At 38.9% G+C, this 21,508-nt stretch overlaps 2 protein-coding genes across 7 annotated transcripts in view; one reads left to right on the top strand and one right to left on the bottom strand.

The window, feature by feature from the left end:
- METAP2 (methionyl aminopeptidase 2) overlaps positions 1–6,172 on the top strand; it is a 63,696-nt gene extending 57,524 nt beyond the window's left edge. The window contains exons 7-11 of the mRNA XM_056798660.1: positions 229–323; positions 455–551; positions 1,600–1,703; positions 2,977–3,092; positions 3,983–6,172. Of these exons, the coding sequence (XP_056654638.1) occupies positions 229–323; positions 455–551; positions 1,600–1,703; positions 2,977–3,092; positions 3,983–4,235 (665 nt within the window). The 3' untranslated portion in view covers positions 4,236–6,172. The remainder of the gene's footprint in view (positions 1–228; positions 324–454; positions 552–1,599; positions 1,704–2,976; positions 3,093–3,982) is intronic.
- A 426-nt stretch (positions 6,173–6,598) lies between these two features.
- USP44 (ubiquitin specific peptidase 44) overlaps positions 6,599–21,508 on the bottom strand; it is a 41,300-nt gene continuing 26,390 nt past the window's right edge. For all 6 annotated transcript variants that reach the window (XM_016425727.2, XM_056798659.1, XM_007503231.3 and 3 more), the window contains 4 exons: positions 15,243–15,441; positions 13,775–13,883; positions 9,910–10,115; positions 6,599–8,747 (listed from right to left, as the gene is read on the bottom strand). In XM_016425727.2, the coding sequence (XP_016281213.1) occupies positions 8,545–8,747; positions 9,910–10,115; positions 13,775–13,883; positions 15,243–15,441 (717 nt within the window). In that variant the 3' untranslated portion in view covers positions 6,599–8,544. The remainder of the gene's footprint in view (positions 8,748–9,909; positions 10,116–13,774; positions 13,884–15,242; positions 15,442–21,508) is intronic.

Consider the following 21,508-nt stretch of genomic DNA (forward strand, 5'->3'; position numbering starts at 1 on the left):
CACATTTTGGGGGGATGGGAGGAAGCTTAACTGCCTTTCACCCACTTGCTTCTAGATTTGGGATTTATGTTCTAGATGACCAAGGTTGCTGGGCCATTACCTTTGTCAGCTGTTACTGTGAATGAACAAAATAGATGACATTAACTTCTGAGTAGCTTCAATGACAGGAGAGTATTGGGATTTTGTTGTGAGAGTAAAAAACCTAAGTAAGAAAATTTCTTTTTTCAGGTAGGATTATTGATTGTGCTTTTACTGTCACTTTCAACCCCAAATATGACACATTGTTAAAGGCTGTAAAAGATGCTACTAATACTGGAATAAAGGTATGTAACCTCAATGTATTTTCTCAGAAATAACCCCAATTCCTTCATACTAAGAAAATGATTTAGTGGTAAAACCCTTGCACTGCACTCTGCTTGTTCTCTTTTCAAATTCAGTCTGTGTTTGTATTTAGTGTGCTGGAATTGATGTTCGCCTTTGTGATGTTGGTGAGGCCATTCAGGAAGTTATGGAATCTTATGAGGTTGAAATTGACGGCAAAACATATCAAGGTATGTTTTTTTAAGGAGAACAGAAAACAACCTTTTATTGTGCAGAAGGACTTTTAAATAGATGAAAGAATATTTTGGATATTGCAAGATTCCCTACTTGGGGAAACTACCCTCCCTGGGAACTCCTTTTAAATTGAGTGAGACTGAGCCTCACTCTTGGTTCTTCTGAGTTTCATGGCATATGTAGTAAGGAGGAATACAGCCATTTAAAAAAACAAAAAGAAAAATTGGGATGCTATCCCTTCTGTCAGGCTTGGGATGGGAGTGTTGTTGAGGATTAAATCTCAAGACATATAGTGTCTTCTGGTCAGGTTTTCTTTGGGGTTAAAAAGAAGTTATACTTCACTTATACCTTTGGTGGTATTTCAAAGCAGGAAAAAGGGGACATTTTTCATGCCATAAAATTTCCATGACTGTCTCAAAGGCTAAAAATCTCTCCATTACAAGGGCATGTTGAATTCTATCTGGAGTTCTATCTTTTTTCTTTATGTTTTAATATCTTTTATTGGGTGCTTATAATGAAAGAATCTTGGTATCTATATTATGAATTTTTGTATTTTAATCACTGTTTGGAATACTATGATGTTGTATAGTTATTGCTTCCATAATTGCAGAGGTTATGAATGTGGTGCCTCTGTCATCTAGAAAGTCTGTAAAAACAAATTTTAGACAATGTTTATTTACATTGCTGTATTGTAAAATTTAGGCTAAGTATACATTTCCGAGTTTATAAACTTTTTCTTTGTTGTCAGTGGTTTCTGCAAAACTCACATTTCTTATGCTGGCCCAAGATATATTGAAACTGTGATGTCGAAAGTTGAGATGTGGAAGAGATAACTGTATTTTGTTGATAATGGAAAATCTAGCCCCATACCTTTCTCCCATGATAGAGGAGGTTCTCTCTGGAGGACAGATCGGTCCTACATCTCAAATGGACATTGCAGTTGAGCACAATGACTTTTTGAGTAAAAGTACCATGTGTTACCTCTCCCTCGGTGGTTAATAACGAATGACTACTAATATTCTTTTTCTGTTTGTATTTTGACAGTGAAACCCATTCGAAATCTTAACGGGCATTCAATTGGGCCATATAGAATACATGCTGGGAAAACGGTGCCCATTGTCAAAGGAGGAGAAGCAACAAGAATGGAGGTGGGTAAATTAACACTTCAGACTGGAGCTTCTGAAAAAAGGCTTAGATAAGGCACCCGAAGTAGTCAGTGGTAGAGGGCAAGGTTTAAGGACAGGCTTTACATTGCTTCACTGGCAGTCTGGCCAGATACGGAAAACTATTCATCTGTCTTTAACAAATTTTATTTTCAAATGAAGATCTTCCTCGAAGAAAAGACAAACCCTCACTATAGCTTCCAAAAGTGTGTCCCAATCAGTGTTCTTCTTGATAGCAGCTCCCTTTACATCAGCTCATACATTCAGTACTTGGACTCTGAAACTGTCCCCTTTGTCATTTCTTCACAGCACAGTGGTATTCCATCCTATTCATGGACCGTCACCTGTTTAGCCATTCCCCCAACTGATGGGTACCCATTTGCCATTTTTGCCACCACAAAAAATACTCTAAATGTAAAAATATCACCATAGGTAGCTGCTCAGGAGTGATATTTTTTAAAAGTTCTTTTCAGTCTCCCCATTCCTGGAGCTAAGAAGCCATTCTACTAGGTTATACATGTCTTATTTCCATATTACTCATAACTGTACTAGAGTAATCTTTTTAAACCAAAACCTCATATCATTTACAAATGTTTCAATCTCTGTGTGCCATGTACATCAGGAGTGGACATTCCGGTTATAGCTGAAATCATCCTGTAGCACAAAAGTATTTCATCACCATCATATACCCAGTTTGTTCAGCCATTCCCCGATTGAAGGACGCCCCCCTCATTTCCCAATTTTTTGGCCACCACAAAGGCAGCTATAAATATTTTTATACAAACAGATCCCATTCCCATTTTTAAAAACTCTTTGGGGTACAAACCCAGCAGTGCTATGGCTGGATCAAAGGGCAGACAGTCTTTTGTCACCCTTTGGGCATAGTTCCAAATTGCCCTCCAGAATGGCTGGATCAATCCACAACTCCACCAGCAATGAAGTAATGTCCCAACTTTGCTACATCCCCTCCAGGAGTGATATTAATTGCAAATTGCTTTCCAAAATGGCTGCCAGACCAGTTCACACTTCTAACTATGTTGATTATGTAATTAATGCAATAATGTACCTGCACCGGTTTTCCCTTCAATCCTTCCAGGGCCTATCATTTCTTTTTTTGCCAACTTTGCCAGTTTCATGGATATTGGGTGGGATGTTAGTTGTTTTGAATCACTTCCCTTAGAAGTGAAACCTTTACCAGAAAAACTCACTGCAATGTTTTCCTTCATTTACCTGCATTTCTTTTGTTTATCCCTCTAAGGAAGGAGAAGTATATGCCATAGAGACCTTTGGCAGTACAGGGAAAGGTGTGGTACATGACGATATGGAATGTTCACATTATATGAAAAATTTTGATGTTGGACATGTGCCAATAAGGTGAGGATTGTGGTCCACTTTCCCTCCCCTCAACTGTTTCACTAAGTTTTAACATAGTAATAATGGTACATTACATGTATACATTTTCCTAGTCACATGCTTTACCTAAAATAACATTCTGCCTCTGGGCATTGTACATTTTCTTCTAGACTTATGCATGTCTGGGGCTATACCTAGAGCACCATTTTAGATGAGTTTTTGAAGGCTAAATGGGAAGAATTTTGAAATGTATTCTTTATCCATCGATTAGTCCATTCAAGCTATATCCAGAGTTGGTGGAAGGCACTAGAATTTCATGAATTCAGCCAGCATAAAAATTACTCTTGTGTACAAGGAATGGCATGCGGAGCGGTTGGGCCAGTATTGTTAATTGGATGGAAGTAAGGACATGTCAAAGAGGCAAGAAAAGGGACTTGGTTGAGATGTCAAATATCAGGTTTAAAATTGATCCTGGAGGGTCATTGGGGGTGGGGTGGGGAGGTAGACAGGAAGGAGACAAGAAAATCGGTATCACAGATGAGACAGAGGATGCATTGGAGTTGAACTTGAGTCATGGAGACCATTAGAAGATAGTAGCCTAGGAGGCAAGAGGTGCTGCTAGAATGGGCTTGTGGGGTGGAAGACAAAAAGAAAAGCACTTGGTGGTTTGGAAATAGTTGAGAGCTGAGGGAGTCTAGGTCAGACTGTCAAGAGAATTTGAGGATTGAGAAAAGCCTGTAGATGTTAGCTTTGTGTACAGTTACATGGATCTCAGGAATGCATCCTTGATTTAGGCTGGGCAGATCAGGACAGTTTAGAGGTTGCAAATGATCATTCCAGACCCTAATGACGGACCTCTTTCCTCCTCAGCTGTCACATAATAAATTGGTTTGGATTTTTTTGCCTTTCAGACTTCCAAGAGCAAAACATTTGTTAAATGTCATCAACGAAAACTTTGGTACTCTGGCCTTCTGCCGCAGGTGGCTAGATCGCCTAGGAGAAAGCAAATACCTGATGGCTCTCAAGAATCTGTGTGACTTGGGCATTGTGGATCCCTATCCTCCCTTATGTGACATCAAAGGCTCCTACACAGCACAATTTGAGCACACCATCCTCTTACGCCCAACATGCAAAGAAGTTGTCAGCAGAGGAGACGACTATTAAACGTAACCCGAGGCCACTTCAGCCGCTTTGTATTCTGGGCTTTGTTGGGTGTGCAACATATTGTCTGTTTTTAACAGTGGACCTCTGTAATACTTTCCCATGTGTGAAAAGGAAGGAATTCAGTCAAAGGCAAGTCTTCTAATGTAACTAACTGAGGAAAAAGCTTTCAGGGCTTTAGAGAGATTTCACAAATGTTAAAATGTTGAATATTTTCTGTTCAGGAAAATGTGCTATGAAGCTCAATTTTTAGTTTGGAATGAGTTATACATTTTGTTTTGAACATTTATTCTAAAAGATGCTTTTCAGATATTTATATTACCATATTCCTTGAATGCTTTGAATGACCACCCAATTCTACTACACTTAAGCCTTCTGGTATATTGCCTTTTAAACTTCCTGGATTCCATTTTGTAAAAAATAAAGACAAATTTTCAGATCTAAGAGATACATTTCAATGTTTGTGGTCCTAATTCTGGGCAGGAGACGGCTGTATTTAATGTAGAGAACCCATGTCTTTATATATAATTATAATCTGGAATGTAGTTCTAACCACTGAACCCTCCTGCTCATGCAGTGGATTGCACTACAGTCAGCAGTGCTCCTGTTTCTGTCTTCATGGATCCCCAACATTGGTAGCCGCTGGTCTTCGAGAATTCTTCATTTTCTTTCTAGGACCCCGTTAGTCCTCATTTTCTTCAATCAATGGAAAAGATGATATATTAACTACTTTCAAGCATTCTGCCAACTTCTAATCTTGTCTCACTAAATGGAACCTTTTGCCTGATTATCCACACTGGAAAAAAAATCTCTTCAGCTTTCCCAGTAGAAGACATAACCTGGAAAAGAAACCTTTGGAGGTTGAACAATCAAAGGAAAGCAGGGAAGTTTCTAGGCTGAATCCTGTTCTGGACAGAACAAATAAAATTGTAGTTACTAGGCTCTTTGGTAGAATGAGCCAACTTGATGGGGTTTAAGGTTAGTAGCTTCTCAAATCAAACCAACATCAGGGACTTATGGGGATGAGTTTGCAACAAGTGTGCAAATCTTCCCCCCCCCCCCCCCCCCCCCATTCAGTGTGAAGGGTCATATTTACTTAGGTTTGATCTGAGCCTGCTATGTTTTTAAAGAAAAATCCCAATTTTTTTCTTACCTGTAAATACTCAGTTGGGACTGTCCCAAAACAACTTTAAAGCTGTAATGAAATTTTTTGGCTTGATATTTTGTACCAAGGTAAAGCCTTAAATAGCGGGCGTGCTTCCCGTGTTGTTAACTCAAATTTAAGATGTGATTGCCTGTGGGATATTCTTGTCTCAGTTTTCTGTTCTTGTTCACCATCACCATTTTGTTCACTCGTGAAAAGAAACCTATGACTTCCTCAGTGGCAGAGGTTTGGAGTCTCTAAAGCTTAAACCTGCAGCCTTTCAAGAGAATGATGGCTCCCGATCCTTTGGGCTGCTGCCACTTTCCCCACTTGGCTCTGGGGTGAATAGAGAAGCTAGTTCAGCCTGGGGGAGGGGGCGGGGATGACTGAGGACAACAAAAAGCATGCTCTGTAGTTGAAAATGTAACTTGCCACCATTCACAGGCATCTCTACAGCACAGCTGTAAAGTTGTGTATGTGTTCAACTCTCTAATGCTAGAGCTTGATGTGATCCTAGTAATGCAGATTCCCTGGACCAATTATGTGCACAAGCTCCCCTCCAAGGTGACTGGCTAATGCAGCTTTGTTGTATGAAATGAACTTTTGGGGGCTGTGATCTCGTTTAAGGTAGGGAGGCTGTGGATTTAAGAAATGTTGGAACTACCTACTACTATCCATGTATCTCTTGGAATCATTTTGTCATGTTAAAATAATGATGTACCTTATTGGATAACAAATGATTAGTTTGATGTTTAAACAATAGTGCCTTTAGTAAATTACTTTGCAATCAAAAAAATGTTGCTTTTTTGTTAGATCTATCCATGTAATCAAAAAACCTGACTTATTTGCCCACTGTGACTGAAGCAATCCCTAACAGGATATAGCTTAGATGGGGGGGTGGGGGTAGAATTTCCTTACAGGAAAACTCCCAGACCCACTTCTGGATATTCGCTTATGAAACCCTCAAATTCCATTACACACAACGGGTGTCTTCCACACAGCCAGTGAACAAGCAGAGGTGGGTGGGCGGGCTTGGAGCCAGATTGCTTTACCATGAACACTTCCTGTGGTTTGCAAGGAAGGAGAGCCCTCCTGGGGACCAGGTGACATCTGGAAGAGTTTAATTACTCGGTACAACTGGTATTTTGCTCCTTTTATGTGAACGTATAATGTTTAGCACAATAACCTCCCTTTAGGAGTGACAAAAACACAACACTCAATATTGCCCACATGAAATTTTATTGAGGTATAATTATCTAACAGTTGAGGTAACAACTTGCATAGGTTTTTATGAAACAAACAATTTCAAACCCTAGCATTTAGCTAATACTCAAGTTGTATTTTGGCACAAACCTTTTGTTATTCAGTGGTAAATTCTCATTACATGGAGTTGGGTTAAGTATCACCACTGCCCCCAAATCTTTCAATGGCATTCCTCCCCGTTGGTGATTAATTTCTGAGAAATGTTGGAGGCATAGAACATCTTAACAGTGTAGTGGTAGTAGTGGGGAGGTATTTTGTCTTCCTCCTGTGCTTAAGGCTAGCACTCCCAAAAGAGAGCACAACTGTATATATAAGATTTAAAACTAGGCTAGGTCACATCTTACCCTTCCTTAAGAGGCAGCAAAATGAGAACTTTTGAAAGAAAAACATGGGGTATATTAATTTCAAGGCAGAAGGGAAGTTGGCCTAATGGGCCTATAAGTCTACCCTTGAAAAGAGAGATACAACAAACTTAGTAGTTTAGGCCCCTTAAAACACATTAACTTTTAAAAAGAGAAACCTAGTTTAAAAGATATGGAACTTGCATCAAATTAATTAGGGCTTATGCTATTGGAGCAGCATCATGTACAACCCCAGCTTGAGATACTTGGGGCAAGGGAAGAAATAATCCACTCCGTAGACTTGAGGGAAAATGCTAAGTTCAGCATGTAATGATACGCTGATTCTGGAGCATACATTTTGAATGATCATCCTTCCTTCAACCCCATGCCCTGTGCAACTTCCTTTTCAAAACGTTACCATTCTTATTCATCTGAACTAAAAAAAGATGCCTATCCTACAGAGCTTCCTTAGGAGGTCTAATTTTTCCAAGTAAAGAAATGGAGAGGACTGTTGATGCTTGCAGTTGAAACCATATTTATGCTTTGTCTCAAGATCTCTGCACAGCGCTCACTAAATTCACATTTTCTGGCTGCAGGAAGTTTATGCTTATGCTGACAACAAATCATTTCGTTCAAATAAGATACTAAGACCTAACCCTGCACTGCTGCCATACTTATCTACTTCCCTGTATGCACAAGACTAGCTTATTTCAATATACAAAGTTTTATAAGCTACCTTTTTTTATTTGGACAAGAACAATTCTCCTTTGCTCTCAAAATAAAACATTTCAGTAGCGCCAGATCTATCTCAAGTAGGGCCTGCAGTCACTTAACTTGGCTGTTTAGAATATAACCAAAAGGGAGCTATTCTTAAAACAAGTTGTAAGAAAAGCCCTGTTAAGGGGATGGGATGGATGGGGATGGGGAAGCCAACCACTAATCTGTGAGGAGGGATTTAATTTTCCAAGTGACTGAGGCCAAGAACAGCCTGTTTCTGTAACTCCCAGAGTCTCCTATATGGCAGTGCTTGATAAATTTTGTAGAATAGAAACAAATGCTTTGTTAATTTATACCTGGCCAAAAAGAAACCCTTTTTTGGTGAAATGGTCTAAAAGAATGAGCCCTGTAGGAATAGCCTTTAAGAAGGCATGCAATAACAAGTGTACATAAAATGGTGTAACCAGAATTTTAGTGACAGTCTCATAAAAATCCATGATTTAAAAAGAAACAAAAACCACAAGATAAAGATAAAAAAGAACAAACACCAGTCTGAGGTAACATTAAAAATTTTAAATGACTCTTCTCTTTAAAAAACCAAACAAAACAGCTGTATAAGAAAACTCCAGGTACTTTAAAAAAGGTTTAAAAGTTACCTACTGTCAATATACAAGTGTTAATTTATACCAACTTTGTTTCTGTAAAAAGAATGCTTTGCTTACCTAGATACAAAATATATAAACATAGTGTACACTGATTCACAAGAGAAAGTACAAAACAAGCCCCCTACCTCAGCTGGATTCAAAGCATGGTGCCCCAAGCCAAACAGTAAGTTGCTGTCTTTGGATCAGCTCCTTGCACTCAGAAGAGGGCTGGCTTCTTCCCTGGCTGGCTGTGGGCTAGGAGGCAGTAATTCAGGAGCTGAGAGTCTAGAATGTCCATCCTCCTGAGGAACTCGTTGGGTATAAAATAAGATGTAAGCCTGGGCCTTACACACTTCTTCCAGAGTGCACATGTTGAGCTTGGAGTCATTGCAGTGGACCCAGAACCCTAAAAAGTTAAGTACATAATTAAAATTAAGCTGCAGGGGGGCAAAAATAATAACTATTAGAAATTATCTTTTTTTTTTTTGCACATTGCACCAAAATTTTAATAAAGTTGCTTAAATTTTACCTACTTTTAGTTTTTAAAAAGTTTGCAGCATAGGTAATGAAACCAATCAAGATGGGATTTTAGGGGCAGTTGGGTGGCTCAGTGGATACAAAACCAGACTTGGATATGGGAAGTCCTAGGTTCAAATATGACCTTAAGATCCCTAACTGCATGACTCTGGGCAACTTACTTGATCCCAATTGCCTAATCTTTCCTGTTCTTTGGCCTTGAAACAGATAATTAGTATTGATTCTAAGAAAAGTTTGAGGTTTTTTAAAAAGTGATTTCATTTCACTACTTCATTACACAGGATTCTGATTCCTCTAATCAAAGCCCATTTGCTATTGATTTAACAGCTTACCAAGAGCTCCTGGCCAACTCTCTTGACCAATCAAGACACCTGGAGCCACTTTAGGAATGATCTTTTACCTCCCACCTTCCTCCCCACCAAGGCCACCTGCTTTTTGGCAGCAACAACGGAATGGGCAAGTTCTGACTTCAAAAAGAACTCCAAACAGTGACTTCTGCCGCTAATAACGGAAAGGTTTTGTGATTAACTTTAGACCATTTCAAAGGAACTGTGTCAACTCAACTACTTACAACCCTTCTCTGCTTCATTTAAGTAAGGGATGATTCAACCAATACCTAAATCCATTTGCTCCTTTATCTTTTGAAATTTCTCACTCCCGTTTCTGGTTTTTAATTCTCCAGGCTGTTCTTTTCATCTATTATTATAATCTTGGAGAAATTTAAAGTGATAATAATTTGTAAGGGTGACGTAACTGCCCTTATTTAAAAGGAAACTGTTTCTTCATCTGTAAAATAAGGGCTTAGGTTGGTTTCAATGAGATGATCGATTTCCTTTCCAGTTCTAATATTTATTCTGATTATAAGTTTTGATGCTCTGTTTTACCTGCCAAAACAACACTGAAGGTGTAAGTCTTCTCCTGGGTAGTAAGAAAGGCAAATTTAGCTTATATGAGGCTGACTTTTAAGCATTATCCTTTAAACCTGTTCACTCATCTACTCCCCAAATAAAGCTGTCCTATGAAATCCACACCTCCTTCAGAATTGTAGCAGTATGCAGTGTAGTGTCCTGAGCCAAAACCTTTCCCGTGATGCATGACAACAGCAGACAAATCATAGATGAAGCAGTCTGGTCTGAGGGACTTTAAAGACTCTCTGTAGCAGTAGGGCTCCATGTTGAGAATTTCATCAAAACCAACATGTACTCCTATTTTCTCTCTGTGATTACGCCCTGACCACCTGGAAAAAAAAACATTAGAAAGGAAACATAAACTTCTTGTAGAGTGACACTCACAGAAGGCATTATTTCATCAGCATCCTACAAACTGGTAGAATTCATTTCCTAGGGCCAATCAGATCTGGGAAGGCTGGGCCACACAAGTCATCTAAAGTCATGACTAGCAGGACTTTTGAGCTCACTGATGTGATGGCAAAGCTGTCTTCACTCCACGACTTTTCTTATGCTGCATACACTGATTTTGTTCAAAGTAAACACTTTCTGTAAACCATGCAAAATCAAAACTCCTTTCTGCTCTCTTCCATACCTTATTTGGCTACAAATTCTCCCTTTAAACAGAGAATCTGTAAGGTAGGTTATCCAATATAGGAAGCTGTCACGAATCCAGAAGACCAAAAGCCTTCCTCAGTAAATTAGTGGTCAAAGGACAGCACAATTTTCAAAAGGAACTGCATGCCATCAAACTATCACATGAAAAATGACTCGAAATTGCTACTAAGAAAATGCAAATTAAAGACAACTGGGATTTTCATCTACTACCACTCTGCCAATCAACAGAGATGATAAAAGGCAGAAAAAAAAATTGGAGGGAGGGGCCTGAGAGATTTATGCCCATTTAATGCACTGCTGGTCCTGGAAAATAATTATGCAAAAATAAATGACTCAGCTATTCATCCTCTTTTATTCACTAATCCGCACCCCCACCCCAGAGACCAAAAAAACAGAAACAAAGGATTAATATGTACCAAAATGGTCATACTAATATCTTTTGTGGTAGCTGACAACTTAGGAGTATTATTGTTCCTAAAGAAACGGAGCATAAAGAACTGAGAAACATTAGAATGACCTGGTGCAGACAGAAGATCCAAGAGAAGAAATACTAAATTTGTGACTTAAAAAAGCACACAAAAACATCAAGGCTGAACCTGGCCAGATTAATGATGACGAGCAATATTAGTGCCAACAGAAAACCAAAATGCTTCCTTCCCTTGCAGAGAAAAGGGGTTGCAGTATGGAAAGTTGTAAATTCCATCAGAAGTGGTCTTGGGTTGGTTGGTTTTACAAGACTGGGAAATGTCAATGATGGTTGTTTTTTTTTTTGTTTGTTTGTTTTAAGGCATCAATAAGTTGTTTTTTAAAGAAAAGCCAGGTTTCCAGACAAGCTATCAGTCAAGCAATCCCTGACCAAAAAGAGGCAGCAAAGTCAAAGAATTGATCTCTTTCTTAAATCTGGGTAGGGACAGAAGATCCTGACTCATCCCTCAATGGTAGACATATTTGCTGAGGTTCAGTTTGGATTTGAGGCCTTCTAGCTTCAGTTTGGGCATTATCAAAACTGGCCTAGTGTCTGTGGTCACCTACCCTTTAACTGTGCCACCCAGAGTGGGGTCCTAAAAGAGATGCTCATATAGCTTCACTGAAGGACATGGGTTCAGAGCTGTCCAGTAGAGAATCTGTTCTTCCCTGAAGTATCTGATTCTATCTATGGAATGGCACGATCCCATGGTCCTTCTAGGGAGACTGATTTTGGACCATTATAGGAGGCCACCTACAGGCTGAAAACCTGAGGAATCCTGGTTCTGCCACTTGATTCTTAGTGACCTTTGATGGTCGGTTTGTCTTTGGTCTTTAGTTTCTTACTCTGTAAATTGAGGTTACTTCAAAGGTCCCTATGATTTCCCTCCATTTTAAAGAAAAGACAGAAATTATACCAGCACACAGACTCCTATCTAAAGCAGTATCATAAAATGAGCCTCTAAATTCTCCTCCCTCTGCTGTGACCTGTATCAGCATGGGAATGGTATTCCAAGAGGATGGATTTTGTCTTGGGAAAGAACCATCAATCTAGGTGAAGATGAGATCTGGAGGACTTCGTGACTTCAGTTTCTCTTAGGAAACCGAGAATTCCTGAAGGTATTTGGCTGCTTAGAGTAAGGGAACTTGGTAGTGATCTACTCCAGAAGTAGGTCATAGAGTAGGAGCAGGGAACCCTTTCCCTCAAGACCACAGGGTGATATCTGTTTTTCCATTCAAGAAGCTCAACTACCTAATGAACAGGCAAAAGAGAGAAAAGTCAGGAGGACAATGACAATTTCTGAGTGTGAGTCACTAGCTCCTATCCATAAATGATGGACAAAGCTGACTGTACCTGTGTCAATGACATCATTTGACTGTTCACTTTGAACTAGGTGAGTTGGGAAACTGAGGAGAGGATTCAAGTGTAAGAAGGGAAGGAAAAGGAACAAGTACTTATGCACTTACCATGTTCCTAGCATCCTCTGAGCCTCCAAACAACCCCGCAAGGTAGATTTTATTACTATCTTCACTTTGTAATTTCCTCAACTTGCCCAGGGTGCCTAGTGACCCTGACAAGCCCTTCCTAACTCAAGGCTCATCACTCTGCACACAAGAACTTATACACTAGCTGGAAATGCTGTGGCCACAAATGAAGCAATGAGAATAAGACAGTATGGCATGATTGTGGAGCATAAATTATCAAGAAGAGGGAGAGAAACCAATATGGACTGCAGTCAACAGAAAGTCACACTCATGAGGAAGGTTAATGCTTCAGTTTTCTGAACTGAAAGGTGGGCATCTGGATAAGTGGGAAGGAGTAGGTCAGAAAAGCAAAGGCTTACAACACAGAATAAGAATGTCAGTTAGAGGGGGCAGCTGGGTGGCTCAGTGGATTGAGAGCCAGGAGGTCCTAGGTTCAAATCTGGCCTCAGACACAGCCCAGCTGTGTGACTGGGCAAGTCACTTAACCTCCATTGCCTAGCCCTTATCACCCTTCTGCCTTGAAGCACAGTATTGACTCCAAGATAGAAGGTAAGGGTTTTAAATTAAAAAAGAAAAAAAAAAGAATGTCAGGTAGAGATGAGGAGACACAGGGGGCTGGATTTTGAACAACTGTGAAAAACATTTTTTTGGGAAAAAAAGCACTATTTGGCCCTAATGTTAAATTGGGGTGCTAGACAGAAATAAGCCACTCTAGTTTTGATTAGGGAAATCTATAGATAATTAGGGTCAAAAACAAATTTCTCAAGAGTAAAGACAACTGATAAGCGAAGGCTAAGCACAATAAATGTATTAATTTACTTAATAAGCACAATGGCCAGAGTTGCCTCTATACACATTAGCTGGATTACCCAATGGGTCTAATCCACATCTGAGTGAAGAGCCATAAACTATTAATTTCAATCTGGTTAACACGGATTATAATAGCACACACTTAATCTCAGCATGATGATGACATTTCAGATGATTTATGTTCAGTTCTTTTAAAAAATGGTTTTGAGTCTCTACGATTTCTTATCAAATCAAACCTCTATTAAGTATCTACAAAATAGAAAGACCATGCATTAAGGAAAAAACAGAGGTAGATTGAGAAAAATTATATTTTTAAGCATATTTGACTTTAAAAAAGTCAACCCACAAGCAGTACTACCTTTGTCGTGGAGATTTTTCTTAAATAAAAGTAGCTTTAAAGCTAGATCCATGCCATTTGCCCAATAAACGACAAAGGCTACAACTTTTCTAAGAAGAATTCAGTGAAAACTGTCATTAAATGGACTAATTCTAAGAGATAAGGCTGATGACATTCAGGAAGTTAAAAATCAAAACTGTGCAGAGTTGATAAAGAGCTATCTCTGATACAAACCTGAATCGTTTAAGGTGTAGTCTCAGAACCTGAGGCAGCCGACACACCATAAGCTGTTTCTGGGCCTCTGTGAGTATAACTGGTTTTGAAGAAAATTTCCTGCGCTTTGCTTTAATGGAAAAAGTATAACGAAACCCAATTTCAATTTCAGACTAAGGTGAAGAAAAACTAAGAAAATTAATAGTTAAAAGTCTCACAAAACCTATTAATTTATTAGGAAAACTAGACTGAAATTTTAATTTTTACAGTTTATAAAAAAAGGGTGCTCTGAGCAATTGAATGGTGCAAAGAGACTGTAGAGAAGGAGGAAGAGGGCAGCACTCACCCTACCTGGAAGAAAACAGTTTTAATGAACTTTCCTCCAAACTGAGAACAATATACTTCTCCAGCCATATCAATTTAAAACCATTCTGTACATTCAAGACCATTTGTAGGACCTTATAACATTCTTCTTGAAATAAAACTGTTCCTTCTATAATTTTGATTTTTTTACTACTGGGCAGAGGACTTTTGCCCCTCATAAAAGAGCTATAAGTTTGAAGTGTCTTATCACTTTCACCCCTCTAGTTTAACAGGTTGAAATGTATTTGAGGGGAGAAAAAAATCACCACCAAACACAAATTTGCCATAAGCTCATGATTTCTTGACACCTTTCTTTTTAGTTATTCACTGGATCATGCGAGATTAAAAATCTGACTTGTTTAAAAAGTGAGAGAGAAAAACCAAATGATTATTACAAGGAATGCCAAAAATTTTAGCATTCTGGTAGACAAGAGCTGACATGGTATCTCCAATTCAGAAAGATTTTTCTAATTACACAGGGCTTTGGTGGCAAGCACCTGCCCCCTTGAAGCCCAAATCCTTAGAATCATCTTTGCAAGACAGAAATAAAACATTATTTTCAATGGAGAAACAATACCAACCCAAGGCCTATTACCATGTAAATATGAGTCGATTTTGTCAAAGGCAACCATGTAAAATGCTCTCTCAACAATTGCACTGCTGGTGGGTGGAGAATACCACTTGTTTCTTAACAGGAATTTCTAGTCTAATGCTTATTCAGACCTACCCAGCAGCAATTAGTAATCTATCTCTGTGTGTGCGCACGCGCACATACACACACACACACACATACCCCTTGACCTTGATCATTACTGTCCTTGTGACAGCCCACCATTCTCAATGTCCCCAGCTCAAGCCTTTTACTTTCATGTTACTGACCTAAAATAAGGGTGAGTGGTACACTCAGGTGACATGCATGGCAAAGGGAGCAGTTGGGGCATCATGTGAATTGGGATCACACTGAGTCACATGGGTATTACTTAATCCAGAAGACCATATTCCCTCAATAAAGACAATCCTCAGAGTAACTGGTGAGACTTTCCCCTTCTCCTTTGTGTTTCTCTGCAAGATGGAAGCCCCTTCATGGCATAAAACACATCTTAAATTACATACTGTCTTTACTCACTGTTACACTGGTCACACACATAAATTTTTCCTTCTAAAGCTTCAGTTTCTGTGAATTTGGCCAGCATTTCTGTAACCAAGCAGGGATACTGGGCAGCCATTTCTTTTCCATTACAGTGGTATCTTTCCGGAAACTCCAGTGACAGGTCCCAGAAAGGTTCGATCGTATTTGATTTGTTATCACATGCAAGGCATGTAACCTGTAAATACAAATACTAAGTTAATTTATTCAAGTATTCTCTCTCCTGTTAGTAAATGCAGCATCTCTATAAAAAGAAATAGCCATCTGGGAGATTTTCATAATGGGATCAACAAAAAAGATACCGGACAAATTTAACAGTGAAAAAAATTCTGAATGCTTTCCTTTCCTTTTAAAACACCTTCCCAAGCCCAAGAGAACTGTGATCATACAAGAAACAGACCATTTTTATTACCAAGAAGTAAAAAGCTTTTGTAAGAGAAAAATAACTGCCAATAAAATAAGAAAAATTTCTCTGTGTAGGGAAAACATTTGCATCAAATTTCAAGAGATTCTGACCTATAAGAAATCCCAAAACCCTACTTGCCACCTCTACTTGTGCATCTCATCTCTTTCTGGCCCCTTTCTCTATTCACACAACGCCACTGTAGTTCTTCTGGGGCTCCTTGACTCTTGCCTTACTAACTAAATGGCCTCCCGGCTAAGTCTCTCCCCCACTCTAGTCCACCTCCACACTCCTGCCAAAAGACTTTTCTTTAAACTTAGAGCTAACCAGGTTAGGCTCTCCTCAAACTCCTGGACACACATATACACTCTCCTGGTCCTTCTCCACATGGCCCTAACTGTCTATCACACAACAACAAAGCCAAGCTGGCCTTCTTTTCTGTTTTTCATGCGGGATTCTTCATCTCCTGTTCATGTTCTTTTGAAATGGCTATCTCTCATCATGGCCAAAATTCACTCCTTTTCTCATCTCCTCAGTTTCTTTTGGGCAGCAACATAGATGAAGGATTCTTCCATCTACCCAAGTCCTCCTCATGCCCTCAACTCCTTGACTCCCTTGAGTGCATCTAGTTTGTTTGTATTCTTTCTAAAGTAGTCTGCAAAGATTTACTCATGTGAGGATGGGCTGAGACATTCCTTCAATATGGATTTGTTCTTTTCAGTGTCTGACACATACTAAGTACTTAATAAATGCTTGCTGATTGATTGACTGTAAAGCTAATAGACATGTGGTCCAAAGACAGGAAAAGTTTTCAAGAGAACTGCAAATGACCAATTTCCACATAAAAACAAGCTCTAAATCACCAAGAAGTATAAGTGAAAATGATCGATCACTTACCTCAAATCCCACAAACTGGCAAAGATCACAGAAAAAATGGAAACTTCTGATCTGAGAGGCTGCAAGCAACAGGTGTACTATTGGTGGAATTGTGACTGGGCCCCTATGCCCTGGTTAACAAAGAATATAATTCTACAAGAACTACATACCTATCATTACCTATACAAAAAAATTCAGAGCAACCCTTTCTGTGGTAGTCAATAACTGGAAACAAAGTAGGTATTCAGATATTGGGGAGAAGTTGAATAACTGTGATAAATGAATGCAATAGAATATTATAGTGCAGTAAGAAATGATGAAAAATTCAGCTGGATGAATAGAGGCAGAGTAAAATAAGCAAAATGGAATATAAACAAATGACAACAATAAAATGATGGCTAAAAAAGCCCAGACTTTAAAAAAGTGGAAAAACCAAGAACTCTCTAGGAGAAACAATACTAATCAATTTCTCTCCCCTCAGGACAGAGAGGAAGGTTATAGCCCCCAAATGACTGTGGTGTAAAGACAGAGACATCAATACAATTTTAAGAGCCATTAAAAAAGAGTTTCTCTAACCCTGTCAAGCACCTACAACTATGCATGGAGACAGAAGTTCAAAAAAGGATAATAAAATCTAAAATAAATATAAAGTATCAAACTGTATTTTAATGCACTAGTAATTCATGAACTGTTTAGTAAGTCCTTCCTATACAGCATTACAGGATCCGATAGGAAGAAGCCAAGAGTTAATCTGATCATATGGCACAGAGATCATGCACTTTCACAGGAAGGGATGTCAGGGAAGCTTTTCTCTAGCCAGTACGTATCTCAAATCTAGAGAGAAGGAGAGTGAAAGAAAAGCATTTGGAAAGGGCTGAAATCAAAGGCTCAAGTCCAAAGGCAAAGGAAATGACGATGGAAAGAATAATGCTCATCTATATGAGATAATCTCACTGTCCTCAACCCTGCTCAGTCCATAAACCTTGAGTTCCTGTCCTGTTCTTAGAATCCCATTTTAGGGAAAACATTGACCTGAAACATGTTCAGAAAAAGGATGACTACAAGGACCAGAAATCATTCCATTCAGACACTGCCTGAAGGACCAGTTTAACCAGAAGAATGCTTTTCATGTGAAAGACTGATTAGACATAGTTGGCTATTTAGGCTGGGAAGAGGTTACAGAGAGAACATGTAGTTGGAAGCATGAAAAGGAAAGCTTTCCTTCAACATAATGCACACACTGCGGAGTTTGGGGAATGCTATGCTATTAGATATTATTAGGTGAGTTTTAGAAGCACTAAGCAGGCTAAGGAATTTTATTTGGAAAACAACAGAACCTCTGAAGGATTTGGAACAGAAGAGTGACATAAGGACCATGCCTAGCAGCAGGGTGTAGGATAGATAGGTAGTATGGGAGTCTTGCCGGGGGTAAGACAAGCTGTTACAGTCTGGCAACTACAACAATGCTTATATTTTGACCATAGCAGTAGAACTCTAAAAAAGGGGAGAAGAGATAATATTAGGAATAAAAGCTGAAAAATTAGGCAACTAATTGGGTCTGACAGGTAAGAAAAGAGAAGAATTGGTTAGTACCAAGATGGTTTTCACAAGATTAACTAGATGAAGAATGATGGAAATATGAAATCAAAAGGAAGATAAAACTGCAAATACACTAATGTAAACGATAGTCTGCTTTGATCCAAATCCACCAAATTCCAACAGTTATTTCTCTGGAAGTAGATGGCATTCTTTGTCATAAGTCCTTCAGAACTGTCCCAGATCACTGCACTGCTGAAAGAAGCCAAGTTTTCACAGCTGATCATCATACAATATTACTGTTACTATGTGCAATGTTCTCCCAGCTCTTATTTCACTCTGTATCAGATCTTGCAGATCTTTCCAGATTTCTGAAATCATTCTGCTTTTCATTTCTTAAAGCACAATTGTGATTCCATCATCCACATAATACCACAATTTGTTCAGCCATTCTCTCAATTTCCAATTCTTTGCCACTACAAAAAGAACTGCTATTTTCGGCATAGAGACCCAGTAGTGGCATTACAGGATCAAAGGGTATATATCATCTATAATTGAACAAGAAGGAGATAAGCAACTCACAGGATCACAGATTTAGTGCTTGGAAGGACCCCAAGGAATCAGCCAAGTCATCACCCTCACACTGTAGATGAGGAAATCGAGGACGACAGAAAATTCCCCTCATACAGGTACAAAGTGGCAGAGCCAAGAATTTGAACCTCATAAATCTGTCCCAAATATCTCCCTTCCAAGTCACTTGGATTAAAGTGGGTTGTTTTCTCTATATAAAGTCTATTAGACTTTTATCCCACATTTCTGACTGGGGTATACTATTTTCTTATCTTTAAAATAGTGTTTAATATCACTTAAGCATTATTTATAAGAGACCATTGGCACCAAATCTGGAGTAAGCATCTTAAAAAGCAGAAGAAACTTAATCCCGAGATAAAATCCATTCCAAATACTCAAGACCAGCAAGAATTTTCCATAGGGCCCATGCAAGTTAATTCTACAGTAAGATGCTAAATAGTATTTGAAATATTTAAAACAATTCAACTTTTTTTAAGATCCTAGTCTAAAATGGAATATTAAATTATTAAAGCAATAAATGTGCCAGGTATTATGGTTATCACTTTATCTTTTAATACTCTTTGGAGATTCCCTTTTCTTTAGTCTTCACACTCATTCTACTTCCCTAAACAGTTAGGGTATAAACTAGCTATTTTGAATTATGTATTTGTGAAGCAAGAAGCAGTTAAAAAAACCCCACAAGTTAGATCCTAAATCCACTAGTAATACAGTGATCCAAGCAGAAAGGGGCAAACATGCTGTCCAAAGTAGAGTGGAAAGTTCTGTGTTCAGGAAGCAGAACAGCAAAGTCAGAGAGATTATCTATATTTTACCTTTTTAATGCAAATATATACAATGGATGCTAGGAAACAATTTTAGTGTGTACATTACAGTTTATCTAGTTTTTTAGCAAAGTCCCAAGGAGACAAACAAAAACAAAGTCCCAAGGAGACAAACAAAAAAGAACTTGAGTTACTAAGCTTGCCTTTAAAATCAGACAAAAAAATAACTCCTGCCTTCTAATGCCTGTTTTACACAGCAGTGAAGCTGGGATTTTTGCTCTACTCAATCCTCAGATTTACCTATTCCACCCCATGCTTCCCATTGTAAACCTTAAAATTTAAAACCTTAAATTAATATATATCAGTCTTTTAAAGTGATTTCCTTGTCACACCACTATCTATGAAGTACCTGATAACATACTATTTCAATGAAAAAAATTCATTCTACAGAAATTTCCAAGCCCTGGATACTTTTTTTTAGCTCAAGTATAGAAGAATAACTTTACAACACTGGCATATGCAAATGGTTCCAATATACATGTTGCAAATATTTTATTATTGATATTATTTTGTGGTACAATATACCTGAACAGTAAAACAAAATAATTTCTATTTCTTTCTTGAATATGTTACAACAGATTCTGATCTGTAACACCACAACAAAGCAATGTCTAAATGTAGAAATTCTACATTACAAAAGTACTAAAAAAAGACAGAGCTGTCATCGGGACCTGATTGGCTCCAGCTTTCCCTACATAGCTTCCTGGTCATCTAATGGCATATAAAGTCCCAGGCATGTTGTGTCTGGTTGTGCCTTAGTCCCTCTACACTGGGATTTCCAAAGATCACAAATTATCATATCCTATTCTAATGGCCCAATGCAATACCATATGGAAGGAAGAATGCATGCGAGGAAGCTACTTGCCATCATATCCATCCTGTACATCCTTGCTGTGTTAAGGCAAAATAAACCTCTTTTTGTTACTGGTTCAATGAGTTTTAAAGTATCTCCTTTCATCCCAACATCAAGCCTGAACCCAGTGTTCACTTAGGTATGGTAAGTGGAGACGAGATGAGATAGCCACATGGCACATGGACAAGCTGGAGGAGCACTACAAATATGGCAAGTGGGTTGATTGGATGGTGAGTGACTGCATGGCACCCAAAGGTGAGAAACCTCCTGATCTTTGGGGAGTTTTCTCTATGGGAAAGAGAACACACTCCCAACCCAGACAGAAGGTCTCAGTGGGTGCTGGAGGAGGCTAAAACAAAGCACCTGATTCAGGAATTTTCTGGTTGTTGACCATTCTGTGTAAGTTGGTCTGAAGACATAAGACTCAAACTAGGCCCTACTATCAGCAACTAAAGAAAAGAGCCCCTTTTCAGGGAACCTGCAATGAAAGATAAGGAGAATTGGTGGCCTCAAAAGGAAATCCATCTTTCCTTAGGGGGTGGGGGTGGTTGGTGCAGAGCCTAATGGTCCTCCAGCAAACAACCCACCAATGACTCAAGAGTCAGGAGAAAAGAGGAGACCATGGCATAGAGATCTGGCCACTCTCACCTGGTTAAGGAAGCTCCAGGGTGATTATGCCTTTAGGGAAAAAAGCTTTTCCACCAATGAGCAGGGGTGCTTGTAAGAGAAGTAAAAAATAAAAACAAACCCAAACCCCTAATTAATTACTGTAGCAATGATTCTGGAGGGCCTAATCTAATGGAGTCAAAGTTAAGCTGCTTCTGGAGCTGACTTACATGAGGCTGAGGAGAGATCTCTGAAGCCAATTTGCTGGAGCCTCCAGATGAAGAATACTCCTTGACCCTTTGTGAGAAATGAGGTTGAGCAGTGGACAGAGCTCTGGGTCTAGTGAGGAAGATCTGAGTTCAAACCTACCCTCAGATGCTTTTTTGTTGTGTGACCCTGGTCAAGTCACCTAATCTGTAACCACCTTAGGTTCCTCTCTTTAAAATGCAGTTAAGAATAGGATCGACCTCCCAGGGTTGTTGTGAGAATAATAAGCCTTGCAAAATCTAAAGTGCTATATAAATTATATCTAACAGTTGAAAGGGAGGTTTAGCTGTGG

Source organism: Monodelphis domestica, chromosome 5 (assembly GCF_027887165.1).
Source record: "Monodelphis domestica isolate mMonDom1 chromosome 5, mMonDom1.pri, whole genome shotgun sequence".
NCBI classification, from domain to species: domain Eukaryota; kingdom Metazoa; phylum Chordata; class Mammalia; order Didelphimorphia; family Didelphidae; genus Monodelphis; species Monodelphis domestica.